Below are 14,211 nucleotides of genomic sequence, written 5' to 3' on the forward strand. Positions count from 1 at the left end.
ATACTTGTTTCTAGTGAAGAATGTCCCTCTGTTACCCAAAAGAGCCCTAAATCCCTCCCGTGTAGACCCAGGCAGTGTCTTACACCTTTTTTTCCATTTCTCTCAACTTCTCCTTTCCACCGCAGGATGGAAGAAGAGGAACACAACAAGGATTTATTCCATTCAAAAGCTGCATCCTGCACTGCCTCATTCCTGCCAGCAACCTTCCATCTTTCCTGGCACAACCATCCCATGACAGGGCTTAAAGTTATACAGTTCCCAAGTGATGTCCTCATGGGAAATCACCCACCTTTCAAGGTACACCAAAAAAAAAATAAAAAAATCATAACAGCAGGCACTGATGCTAAAGAGGGAAAAAGAAAAAGAAAAAAGAAAAAGACTCCATCAATTTAGCAGTAAAATACAACTAACTGAGGAATACAATCAGACATAAGCCAGTACTGCACACAGTTGGGAACCTGCGGTTCACCTCATGCTCCAATATTCTAGGAAATCCAAACACCAAGTTATAGCTCAAGCTTTTCACACTTTCACCAACATGAGGCAGTAATAACTGTAGGAAAGGCAATGAATTTACATGAGTTAATGAAGCATGCAAGAGGGGAACTAAGGCCACAATGACAGATATTAATAAAATTACACGAGTACTTTCACTTAGAGTCACTTTTCTATCCCTTGAGAAACCAATAGTGGTTTTTGCTAGCAATAACCGCCCCATTCACTCATCACTTTGCAAATGTTAGCAGTGCCCAACAGGACTCATGCAGCCTTGCCTGTGCTGGCTAGGGTACTATGGAGCCCCTAAGCACGCTAAACCTGCGTGGTGCAGTTAGCCCAAGCAGCTCACAGAGACTCAAACACCTATATCTGTCATCCCCCCTTGCTAGCCAGGGAAAGGGAGAGTCTATTTACAGCCTATAAAGAAAGAAAGCAGCACTGTTTTCACGAAATACTCAGCAAATCATACGTTACAGAGGTTTCTCTTACAGATTTCTCAAAGGCTTACTGCTTTAATTCTAATCACTTCAAGTCCAAATCACCATACAGCTAGTGATCTTTACAAGTCCCCTGTTCATCCATGTTAATTTTCACCATTTAACTATAACTTACTTTTTATACTTTGCTTAGCTTAAAAAAATCAGGCTATCTGGTCTTTGACCAGAGTGGTTTGTTGTGGTTTTGTGTGTTGTCGTCATCATCCCTCAAACACCTATGAAGACTAGTTCTAGTCCCAACAGAAGTTTGGCTTTAATAACTTTTGCTGATAGTTGCTTAAAATAATATCTTTGTAAAATAAAGTTTCAGTTATGAAGCATAATGCATGGAATCTCTTTTTCAGAGCGACAAAGGAAAATTCATTTAGCCCTGCATCTCATGGAAGTAGTTCCCTTGCAGGGGAAGGACTATTTCTAGCACGCCTGCTGTGCTTTTCTGGCAAGCAGCTAGTTAGAAACGTGGTGTTTGATAAAAGCAGACAAAGCCTTCCCTTGTACTGCAAATCACAGCACAGTCCCACTGGTGGGCTGGCCTGGAGCGCTCTATAGCAATCGGTGCCATACTGCAGCCCGCTAACATTAATCTTCCCTTTCTGTCAAAAGCCCCTGGCACAGGCTTAGAAAAGCAGGCCAGCAAATTAAACTTCCCCCCAGTTCATTAAAACTGAAGAGTCAACCTAACACTCCGACTTTTGTGTGTCCAACTTCGGCTGGGTACAGCACCAAACAGTTAAAATGAAGTATGTGGCTGGAAGAAACTTAACAGTCGAGTATTATGCAGGATGGTATTCCCATCAGCATTGAGCCACATGTTGTTCCACTAAAGCCAGCAACGTGCTGAGGTATGCACACAATTTTAAAGAGTGTACATGACACAGCTCTGAACAAGCTGCAAGAGGAGCTGCACCACAGTCCAGTAACACTTCAGTTCCCAGCCTACCCATCCGATACAGCTTTCTCACAAGGGTGCCAGAGGAACTGAGCTGCGCCTCGTCCCCTCTGCTAAGTTACAAGGCTGTGCTGCAAACGGGCTCCTCGCTGTCCCTGTCCCCGCTCACTCTGCCACCACACATCCCACCTCAGCAGTTAAACTTTAAAAATATCCTTACAGAAGGATAGTAGGACAAGATGAAACATAAAAGGCACCTTTTGCATAAATCACTACCAGGGCAGCAAGGGGATGGTCAGTTTTATGTATGCAGCTTATTTTTTTATTTTTATATATATATACACACGCATATATATATATATATAATTTTTTTTTTTTTTTTTTTACAGCAAGAACACTCCATCACTGGAACAACGTCCCCAGGGACATGGTAGAGACCCCATCACTGGAGGTTTTCAAGAGGCAACTGGACAGGGTGCTAGGTAATCTCATCTAGGCTTCCTTTCCCACCAAAGGGTGGGCCAGATGATCTTCTGAGGTCCTTTCCAACCCGAGCTGTTCTATGATATACTGTCTTTACTACATTTACCTTATGCCTTCCGGAACCTTTAGCAGTATGAGCAATACAGAGGGGGGAAAAAAAAAAAAAAAAAAAAAATTTTGAAGGACAATGCTATCCAAGTCAAAGTGACTTGACATTGTAAGTGACTGCTTCCATCAGCTATTTGTTCAGCTTGAGTAGTAAAGCCACTTTTTACTTTGCTCAGCGATATGGCTATGTGAAAGGTTAAAGCCCTTTTTGTGACCAAAGAGACACAAACAGCCCACAGTGCTTCACGAACCCAGACCCCCCCTCCCACCCCATCCGGCCAGGTGCCCACGGGGCAATCGCTCCTGTCCCCTGGGTCTGGTGGAGCAGGCTGGTGCTGACCGACCGTACCTCTACACAACGCTGCCCCAAGGGAAGAGAGGACTCACGCTATCTTAAGCACTTACCACACAGCCCCTGACAGACATACGCAGTAATTTAGTACAGTAAAAATGCTTCTCTGACCCTGCTTAACACTGCTTACATGTGCTTAGGGACATGTATCACTGTCATACCCATTGCCAGCAACGCATGCTATTTTACAGGCATGTTTGATTACCCTATTATACGTGTAACATTCCCTATCACTTAAGGTAAGGTTTCTGAGTTATTTTAAAGTTCCTCAGAAAACCTGTAATTTCTTTTCGGGACAACAAGTTGAGGTGAATGAGTAAGTCAGACAACTATCAGTTCCTTATTACAACAAGCCATTGAAGTATCAAACGGCCACTCTCACAGCTAATGGAAACACTGCGTTCCCACCAAACTAAACCTGACAGGCAATTTAATTTTTCCTGCCATTCTCCAGACATACTTAATAAGTACACTATATCTAACACTGAAAGCACCTCTCTAGAATAATGGTATTAGTGTTGAAGATCTAAGCCATTTCCTTTTAAAAAGAGAAAAAAAATACAGCTTACACTTGAGTGGTTATAGCTTTCAAAACCAAAGTCTCTCTTCTGCCCACACTCTTCATGCTTTTTATCATTATCATTTCTAAAATCAACACAAGGACTTATTGGGAAAGTGTATTAAAAATGAAAAAGTGGCAAATCAAAACAGAAAACCCCAATTATCTCAAAATTGTTCTTGTAGCAAACAATGGGTGAATGAAAAAGGGCTACTGTTTTTCTGTGCAAGATTCCACAAGAAATACTGATCTGACACAAACAGCACAGCTCTACTGATGTCAAAGGCTGTTAACTTACTCAGGTGCAGACAAATTATGTTTTTTCATCCTCAGATAGTTCCAGACCTGTTCTGATATAAAACTTCAGAGTAGAACTGTAAATGACATTAAGAGAAGAATTCATGCTACATCAAATTCAAGCAACTTCAATTAAGATGTAAGGAAAGCGTCACCTCTATCTACATCAGCAACTGGGAAAAAAAATGAAAAAAAAACTAAAAAGAACTTTTAAAAATTGAGATATAATTGTATTACTTCTATGTAACATCTTAATTAATTATCTAAATGGAAGAATCTCCTCTTTTAACCTGTAAAAAAAAAAAAGTCTTTTTTACCCCTATAAAAATTACTACTTTGACCAATACAGTCTCTGAGTTCTATCCCACATAATGCTTCAGAGTCAAGGAATGGAGAAATTACTAAAAACGTTAAAAAAAAAGAAAAGAAAAAAAAACCCTCTAAGAACTCTATAAAGGTAGTTTGTTTTCTTCAAATACTATGCACACTGATATTAAGCAAGCTGTGAGAAACCCATCAACCCAGCGATTACCTTTACAGGAGCAACAAATATAAAATAAATTGCTTTAAATAGCCCCTTAATTAAAACGGGAAGTGATTACAGCATAACCCCCCCGAGGCTCATGCACACCGAGAGGTGAAGGGGCTGACCACTGTCTGCTCTTCATCGTGGCAGCGATCCTCAGAGCATCCTTGACAGTGGTATGTCATTAGAGAGAGGAACAAGCATGTGTAACAGCACTTTAGATCTCTGACCAGACTTAAAGAGTCCAGTACCTACAAACAAGCACGAGTTTGTTGCAGATATTTTAAACATTAATGATTCTGCGATGCACATAAACCAGTCGGCTCTGTTCAGACGCTGGCATCACACCAAGACGCAAGCAGCAGCACGGCGGCTGATGCCAAGCACTGTCCATTTGGGCTGCTCTCACGAGGATTTCCTCCCCTCACTGTGTCTTTCATGGCATGAAAAGCCGCTTTGCCCCTACTTCCCCAGTCAGGGGATATAAACAGTTACTCAGTACAAATCAGAAACCGAAAAAGGCAATAGTTACTTTAAATAAACTGCTTCCACTCCACAGCTGCTACACGCTTTTGCCTCTTTCACCAGCAGGTCTTTATGGCATTGTCACCCCATGGATCAAAGACACATGCATGAATAAGCCCTCGACCTTCAAAAGCATGTGCACAAACTCCCCAAAAGCCCACTGACAAACTGGCTTCAGCTCTGCAGGAGAAAGAGTGAGCAGAGGGATCTTTCTGCCACACACCAAACCACTTTGGTATCTCAAGCATTATGCAAATATTTTGCCTGAGTGCTTTTCTGCCTCATGAAACCAAAGCTCCTTGCACTTGGAAAACAGTTAAATCACAAAGCATCTTCCATCTGGAAAAAAAAATAATGAAGCAAATAGCATTTGCAACATGGGAAAGGAAATTGGTAGATAGGATTTGCTGCCCAGCAAATATGTACAATGCTGGAAGCTTATTTGTAACTTCTAAGCATGCAAAATACTTGCCTGCATTGGCCCCAAAAGATGTATTTGGAAACCAGGATAGTGGTTGTGGTCTAAGTGGAGAACAAGCACTGTAGTTTTAATGTGATTTAAGCCAAGCTCCAGTTGGCATGTATTGGGGTTAAGTGGGAATATGGTATCAACCTTCACTTCCTACAATGTTGAAAAAAATCCGTTTACAGTGATTCCTAACAGGATTTTCCAGCCAGCCAGCTAACACACGTACATTTTCAGTAGCAAAAGCACAGTCCAGATCCTGGCAACCTACGATGTGCAATTCCTACCAGGATGTCTCTGAGATACAGACACATGTGAGATGATTCCACTGATTACATGGACACTAATCCCACTCCTCCCCAAAAGCAAAAATATTACAAATTCTTCAGAAGGCATTATTCAGAGCTGCATGATGTCAATCTATCACAGGAGCCAACATTATAAAGGGGTGTTTTTCTTCAACATTTTGCAGGTGATACACGCATCTATAAAAACATAAGAGTTAGAGTTGAATCCTAAACAGCTGTAAAGAAAATTTAACATTTTATATATGCAAAAACCTATATATAGAATTTTTCATACGGCATTTATAACAAAAAATATTCCTATTTTCCCCACCATAACCATTTTGCCTGTGCAAGGAGACATCAAATTAAAAAACGGCCTCCAGGGTCCTCTCCACTTAAACTCTTCTCCCACAGACCTAAGAGTGCGAGCTGGCACTATGTTTCCACATTACTAACTCAGAACCAAGTTATCTTCTCACTCTTACTTTTTGTGTACTTGTTATAAACAAAATACATGAATCATTTTCCCAAGCTCTGCTATAGGGGTGTCTTACTTCTAATCAGTTTCTTTTTAAAAGCCAGCATGGCTAGAATTATTTGCTAAGGAATTACCTGACAAATCCTATTAACATAAATGGCACTTACTGTAGAAAGTAACCAGATTAACACCAGGAACTAATGGTGTAAATTAAGACTATGGGGCAAATTAGCACCTCTACAACTATGATCCATTTTATTGATAACATTTACAGGAAATATCTATTTGCTGCTGTGTTTGGAAAGATTCCCAGTAACTGAATTCTATCATTTATCTTTTCTTAATCTTCTGTCTGATAAAGACTCTCTCAAAAAAAAAAACCCAAAGAAAAAATCCACAACCATTTTCTCCTTACGAAGTTGGAAACCCACGTAAGGCAGCAATGATTAAAGTTTTAAAGGTAAAATTGATTCCATTATCCAAAGAAGAAAACAGCTAATGACAAAATGAACAACTATGTATTTTGTTGGCTTTTATAGTGCCCCACTTTTTTCTATGCTTCTCAAAATCTAGTACTTTAGACTCTAATGCTAATCAATATTGACATATATATAAAATCATATCAATAAGGTAAGCAGACTGTTCCCCAAAGCAGTAATTGTTTATTTGTCAGGAGTTACTCTTTAATGTACCCAGCTCTCTAAGCATATAGACACCTATTTCATAGCAGTTGTATAATTCAGACAAGGTCCTAACACAAAGTTAAATTGACCATATTGCCCTTCATGCAGTAATTTTGTATAGATGAGCTGTCATTTTAAATTTGACTGAAAGTAACTGTAGATACCTTAACTGGATTAAAAAGAACTAAGCCACTTCTCCATAATAAAGCCAATTACTGAGCAGCAGGGATCCACTTCATCATAAATTAATCTACTCAATGTGATCACTACTCAATACATGCAAAAGGAGAGCTGCATTTGAAGTACCTTAATTAACTCAGTGCATAACGAACCAACCAGGGGAAATTCATAACACTTTTCTCCCAGTTTCATGAGACACTTTAAATGGGCGATTTTGCTTTCAGAAATAAATGTTTCTTCAGTATGAAAACAATTTTTACTTTTTTCTTCTTATATAAAGGGATTTTTTTTTTAAAGAAATAGTCACCTAGATATTGAGAGATTAACCACCTAAATGGGGGTCAAACCGTTTGCAGGGGGGACAGCTCTCCTAAACAACTATGCTTACCAACCTCCCTAAAGCACCTAGAGCTCCAACGATGAGAAAAATCTACCTAAGAACATGATATTTCATCTATCTTGCAAGCAAATATAACTGGTCTAAGTATTTAAAGCAGCTATCAAGTGAGCTATTTCTAAATAAATGCCCAATAACTTTGACACACTTTGCAACTAAAAATACGCTTGTATCTGCAGCATTTCCACAAAAAGAAAAAAATGTGAGCTCCCAGAAGAGAAGACCAAGTTGCTTTTTCTTCTGCTGTTTACAGCAGTTGCTTTGGTGCCTTTGTAAACAAGCCCCGTTCCCAGAAGCAATCTCTGCGCTGGAAATCTGGGCACAGCAGCTCCCAGCAGGCAGGGACATGGGGCCAGAAGCCCGCGAGGATGGATGGGGGCAACCTGGATGGGGGGCTCCTCCAGAAGGCAATGCACACCTGGGCTTCCATGCCAGTGTTTCAGGTCCTCTCTGCGGAGCCGGGAAGAAACACAGGCTCTTAAATGTCAGCGCAAACAAAGCGTGAGCTTTCTCCAAAGATGGGAACCTGGAATTCCCTGTCTCCTGAACTTTACGCTGTTTCTAACTCTCAACAGGATACTAGAGTTAAGGTCAAGATAATGTAAGACACATCAGTAATTAAAAGTAATACCTTTTTGGAAAGGGTTGGGTGGTTTTTTTCTCTTACCTTTATTTGGTGTGGTTTTATTTTTGTTTGGGTTTTGTTTCTTTTTTTTTTTTTAATAGACTGGGAAAAATCTTTAATAAGATGCTGAATTCACACACTAATGGAATTATGGAAATGAGACTATCAAACACTCAGCCAAAGATAACCAGGAACAAAGAGGCTGGCTTCTGAAAGTGAAAACCACTCCTCTCCAGTCTATTAGATTAGCCTGAGACAGTCAACAAGACAGTAATTACAGAAAGTGACATGATGAATAGCTTTTATATGGTCTTCCAAAAAGTCTTTATTAAAAAGTCCCAGACAGCAAGCTAAAGAAACTTCTGCAGACATTAAGTAGCTTCAAGGCTGGAATCCAAGGCCAGGGTTAGACACTAGCTAACAAAGGAAACCCAGTGTGTCCTCACGTTACCAGCCTTTAGCAAGCTCGCTTTGTAAAATGCTTGTCTTCAGCGAGGTGGGGGCCAAAGAGCACAAAGGACAACCACACCTGGACATGCCATGAACAAACTGACTGAGAAACAACTGTGCAGCTCCACATTCAGTAGGTATCAGTCTCACAATCCGAGTCATTTTTTTATGACCCGACGTGCATTTCCACCAGAAATTTGCTTGATAAAGATAAAAGGAGGAGAAAGAGAAAAGAGAGACATAAGAAGGCATTATTATTCCTCTAAAAGAAAATAGGGGACATAACACTTCTGCGTTCCTGAAGCCTCTTACCTGTTGAAGGGCACTTAAAGGCAGGATTGTCTTCTACTGCCGGCACACTGGGAGCCTTGCAGGCAAATCTCTGCCGGTGCTGCTGCACATGCTCCCCAGGATGCGCGGCATCGGCCTGACTGGCTTCGCTGGGCTGAGCCGTCCGACTGCTCCCCGCGCTCTCCGTGGAGCGCGGGGGACCCTCGTGGGGACCCACAGCCATCCCAGAGTCACCCCCGGAGGGGGGGTTGTACCGAACCGCCAGGGAGCCCACAGCAACAGGGCTATTCACAGCGGAAGGGCGGCCCCTCGGCAAGTCGGGCTCATCGTCTTCAGGGATGGGGTTGTACCATATTTCTCCTTCATCATCTGCGTCGTCATCCTCACCCAGGTCCGAAGCAGCGCTCCGCGGCGCGGCAGGGCTCGCGGTGCTGGGCAGGGCACCAGCAGGAGCGCGGCTTCGCGCGGGGCGCTCCCGCCCCACCGGGGAGGTGGAAGGAGCCCGCGGCGCGGCAGGTTCGGAAGGCAGCGGGATGGGAGATTTGGGTACCGGCGTAACAGCCCCCTGCGTTTCCTTACAGGTGTTTTCTTCTTCCGGAGGAGGACGTCGGTGCGTGCTCTGCTGCAGCCAGCTGCGTTTCTTAGACACAGTAATGCTGTTCATCGGCGGCCTGTGCTCAGGGACCTCGCTGGCCTGGGGGGGCTTGGGGTCCTTCCTGCTTCTCGAAGCTATGTAAACGTTTTCTATTAAATCTGTTGCCAGAAAGAAAGGCAAAAAGAGAGGGAAAGACAAATGTTTAGAATATTGTTTTGCTTTTGACAAATGAACACATAAGCTGTGCGACACTTGCATTAGACCTCATCTGAAAGGACAAAAAATAAGTTGATGTGATCATAAAATTAGATTTCAGCCCATCAAAGCAGAAGGTGCACATAATTAATAAAGAGTCAGGCTTGTTTGGCTGTGTTTTTAACACCATGTAATTTAGATAAATGGCAGTAAGATAGCTCTGCTGAAAGGTCACGCATACTTACATAGAAATGGCTGCTTTTTCTCCACAAAGTTCAGGTACAATTAGATTGAAAAGTTGCCATGTAGTATTCCTCCAGTTTACTTATAGCTCTGCTGAAAGGTCACGCATACTTACATAGAAATGGCTGCTTTTTCTCCGCAAAGTTCGGGTACAATTAGATTGAAAAGTTGCCATGTAGTATTCCTCCAGTTTACTTACACCAATGAAAATATGGCCCCTGCTTTTAGTGTAATGTACTGCTTAAATGGCTACAAAAAACCCACATAGATTCACTTCTAGATTTATGTATAAATAAAGGTGAGGATATCTCTTGCACAAAAACCTCAAGAAAGGACTGCCCTTACCAGCTTTATCCTATAATTAAAACAGAAACATCCCCTGATGTGCGGGGAATAAAACGAAACACACCACCAGGAAAGGAAGGAAGGAGGAAGAAAAAAAATGTACAAAAGTTTTTAAGTACCTCATCACACAACAAAAATTTCATGCAACACCTGATCAAATTCCATTGACTGCTGCCAAAACTTGTCACGATTTCTTTAAAGTAACAGCTGAACATTTAATTATATATCGAAAAAGCCACTTGCACTTGAGTCCCTTGTCGGAGCACGTCCCAGCAGCCCACTCAGCAGCAGTGCACCACAGCAGCATGTCCCATCCAGGGAGGTGGGACCACGCAAGGAGAGAACACCTCACCCTCGAGCAAGCACCGGCCCCTTCGCTAGGACTGGAAGGAAAGCTGCAAATACATCCAAATTAAAAACAGGGAACAGAGGTCAGATAACCCTCATGCTCCTTCATAGAGGAGGACAACCCAGACGGGGTTTGCTCAGCCACTAAGACTGAATGGGGCTAACTGGGTTCTCATAAAACAGACAACTTGTTTTCATGCGAAGCCCTCTGCAACTGGAATTCCAGATGGGAGCAGCTATTTGATGCTGCCTGAACATTATTCTCGGCAAAGAATTATTTACACACCAATAACAGATGTTAAAATACAGACACCTCTCAGGAGGACTCAAGGAGCAGCTCTGTAAACCCAGTTAAGTTCACTGCAGACAGCGAGGCAGGAAGAAGACTGTCACTTGAACACCTTCCTTTCGACCCTCTTTTTAGGTTTGTACATTAATGACAGAAGAGATCCTTGATAAGATCTGAAACACTACCATTTCATTTGGTGAAAGATTGATCATTTGGTGAATTAAAAAAAAAAAATAAATGAGGTTTACTTGTTTAGCTGAACTGCAATATGAACACTGCTTGTGATCTGAAGAATTAACTTGGTTCAAAGAATCAACAAAATTAACCATGCTCATTTTGAAGCCTGGGCACACATCCATTGAAGTGCTTTGCTACACTGGGGCCTAAGTCGGTCAATTAACAGAATCTGAGGAAAACATGAAAGCAGGGCTGAGGACACAGATCTCTGGCAAAGTTTCAGTGATTTGGCAGCAGTCATATTCCTTCCCCCACCCATAGCCTGGAAATGTAAGCGTGCCACCGTAAAGGTTCCCCTTTACACAATTTCACTATTATTTCAAGTAAGAACTAACCAAAAGGACAGGGAACTAATCTGCAGTGAGCACAGGGCTATGCCAACATTTCCAAGAAGTCAGTTTGGACTGGGGACTTCTTGGGCGGGCATCCTCCCGCCAGTGACAACTACCTCAAAGCCTGCCACTTTTGCATGGACAGCCCAAGGAGTGGTCCCTGCTTCGGTGACATAAATAGATGGAGCATCCGAGAGCTGTATTTCCACAAACAAAAATATCTGCTACTTCCTGCTTCACTGTAGAAATGCAGGCCTTTCCATGCTGGTTAAGACAGCCTACAATTCCCAAAACAGCGGGCTCCTAAGAAGTACAGCGTGCCTAAATATACACCCAGTGACACATCTGGTGTCAGCAAACGCACAAGGCAAACTCATCTTTGTTTTCAACATCCATCTGGGTATCTCAATAACAAGCCATCTGCAAAAGCTTACCACAGAAACATTAATAATCAAGTACCTCCAGTGTCCTCCAATAACCATACTGCTTGCAGAGACATGCCACCTATCACACGTATTCAAAACTACCCCTTCTCAGTCTCCGAATTAGCCGACAAGCTGCCAGAGGTCATTGATTGTAAACGTTCACTGAATCTCATCCAAATGATACACTTACACACATATCTTCCAACTGCAGTTTTTGCAACTGATAGCAGTATTTGCATGCACTGCTTCCCCTTTATTCAAATTTGGCCCTGATCCTGAAAGCCCTTATGCCTGTGTTTATTTTAGTAACAAGCTGTTTCACATGCAAGTATCGGCACAACCAGTGGTTCAATATCACCGAGCGAGTTTTCAGTGTCGTTAGCTGTTACAGTAACGAGCCAGTTCTAAATAAATACAAAGCTTTCAGAGACATACAGGTCAGGCACATACTTTTTGTTCTAGAGCAAAGTTTCATTCAGAACACTGCCTACTCTCTATTAGTACTTTAATATATTTAATATATGCTCAAAACCAGACCAGGCTGCCACACAAATACAGAAGATGACAATGGCTCCTTCTCCAAAGGCTTCCATACGGTATTTAATGTTTCATCTGCCTTACTACATAGCAAGGCATACAAAACATTTCAACACGACACTGCGCACTGCTTCTCAGACAGTAATGAAGAGGGAACAGCTTCTTCCAGCCTCTCCATATATGGATCAAACAATTCATAGTTCTGGTTGCTATTTAAGCACATTTTCTCTCACTAAGTTTCCTAGTAAAACCATAAACCATAATAATTATGTACTTAAATGGAACAACAGCAAGACTAAAAATTTGATTTGTAAGCTTTCAAGAGCACCCTTGAAAAAACAAAACAAAACAAAACAAAACAAAAAACAACAAGAAGGAGCAAACAAAAGCCAGAGAACGGCCCACGGTCATATGATGAGAGGACGTGCAGGGATTCACACCAAGTACTGGTCTAAACGCAAGAGCCTCTTACTTTCATGGGGAATTTTTACTCCCGAGAAGAAGAGCAGCTACCGACGCGAAGATGCTGCCGTCGAGGATCGATTCGAGACGCAGATTCAGGACCGGCACCCACCCCGGCCCCCTCCCGCGGCTCTCCGGGGAGCGGGCACGGCGCATCCCCGGCGCCCACGGCACTCCTCGCCCGGCGGGGAACCGCCGCCCGCCCGCCCGCCGCCGTCCCGGCGCTCCCCGCCGCCCGCGCCCGGCAGGTGAGGTGAGGTGAGGTGAGGAGAGGAGAGGAGCGGCCGCCGGCGGGCAGCCGGGGGCAGGCGGCCGGAGCCCCGTCCCGGCCGCAGACACTTACCCTGCGGGGCGCAGACCCCGCCGTGGCGGTGCCCGGCGCCCGCCGCCGCCCCTCGCTGGGACCTCCTGCCCCGCAGCTTGGAGAGCGTCCTGCGGAGCGGGTCAGCCATGCCTGGGAGCTGCCTCCCCGCCGCCTTCAGCGGGCGCTGCCCCCCGGCCCGCGGGAGCCGGCAGCCCCCCTGCGCGGCGGCGGCGGCAGCCCTGGGCCGCGCTGCCCCATGGCGGCGTGGCTCCGCGCGCCCGGCCCCGGCTCCGCCGCGCACATACTTGGCATAGCTGAGCGGGGTGAGAGGGCGCCCGCAGTGCGCATGCCCGCCGCCGCCCCGCCCGCACGGGGGGCGCCGCCCGCCCCGGCCCGGCCCGGCGCGCCTCGCCTCGCCTCGCCTCGCCTCGGGGGGCCGCGCCCGCCGCTCCCCACGGGACGGGGGGACGACGCCGAGCCCGGCCCGGCCCGGCCCGTGAAGCGGGGAAGGGGTGTTGGCCCCGGCCCGCCTGAGGGAAGGCGGTCCCTACGGTGCAGGGCGAGGGGGACCGCCTGTACCTGCCGGAGGTAGCCCGGGCTCCTGGGGCTGTCGCAGGTGGCGGGCCGGCCCGGCCCCGGGGGTCCGTCCTGCTCGGGCACAGACTCCCCATCAGTACCCGGAGTTGTCCCGGGAGTGTTTGTCACTACAGCCCTGAGTAGCATCTTCTCCGTCAGCCATGTGCCTAGCGTTTCTTGCCAAAGGATTCACAGCATATTTTAAATAGTTCTTTTCCCTCGATGTTAATTTTTTTTTTTTTCCTCCCAAAGAAACAAACCTGTAGGCTGCAAACTTATTTTCCCCTTCTGGGCTCAGGCCGTGCATGTGGCAGTTCTTGCTCCCCAGCAGGTTTTTAGACGGTTTCCCTGCAGTCCTGGCCACCGGGGGAAAAGCAGCCCGCTCTCTCCAAAAGCCTTCGCACCCTCCTCAGCAGAGTTACCCAGCGGAGCGGGGATGGGGTTGGCCTTGGTGCTAGTAGCCTTTAGTATGCCGGCCGAATTGCCACACAGGTAGAAGACAAACGGCATTAGGACAGAGCAAACAATGTCCTGAGGCTGCTGAAGCAGGCAAAAATTTGGTTTTGGTGTATGTGTTGCTCAGCTGCATCGTGCATTAGTTCCATTAGCAAGTGCAGAGCCCTTCGAAACCGATCTTGGGAAATGGTATGTCATTGATTTTTTACCAAGATAAAGTACTGAGATAGCTTTCATTGGTTAACATCTACATGCGTCTTCATCTCCTGCATTTCG

At 44.8% G+C, this 14,211-nt stretch overlaps 1 protein-coding gene across 1 annotated transcript in view; it reads right to left on the reverse strand.

The window, feature by feature from the left end:
• The window catches only part of SYDE2 (synapse defective Rho GTPase homolog 2), a 31,122-nt gene extending 17,907 nt beyond the window's left edge, over positions 1-13,215 (reverse strand). The window contains exons 1-2 of the mRNA XM_069789122.1: positions 12,943-13,215; positions 8,613-9,344 (exon numbers count right to left, since the gene is read on the reverse strand). Coding sequence (XP_069645223.1) covers positions 8,613-9,344; positions 12,943-13,051 — 841 coding nt within the window. The 5' untranslated portion in view covers positions 13,052-13,215. The remainder of the gene's footprint in view (positions 1-8,612; positions 9,345-12,942) is intronic.
• Positions 13,216-14,211: the final 996 nt, after the last annotated feature.

This window comes from Haliaeetus albicilla, chromosome 8, assembly GCF_947461875.1.
Source record: "Haliaeetus albicilla chromosome 8, bHalAlb1.1, whole genome shotgun sequence".
Lineage (NCBI taxonomy): Eukaryota > Metazoa > Chordata > Aves > Accipitriformes > Accipitridae > Haliaeetus > Haliaeetus albicilla.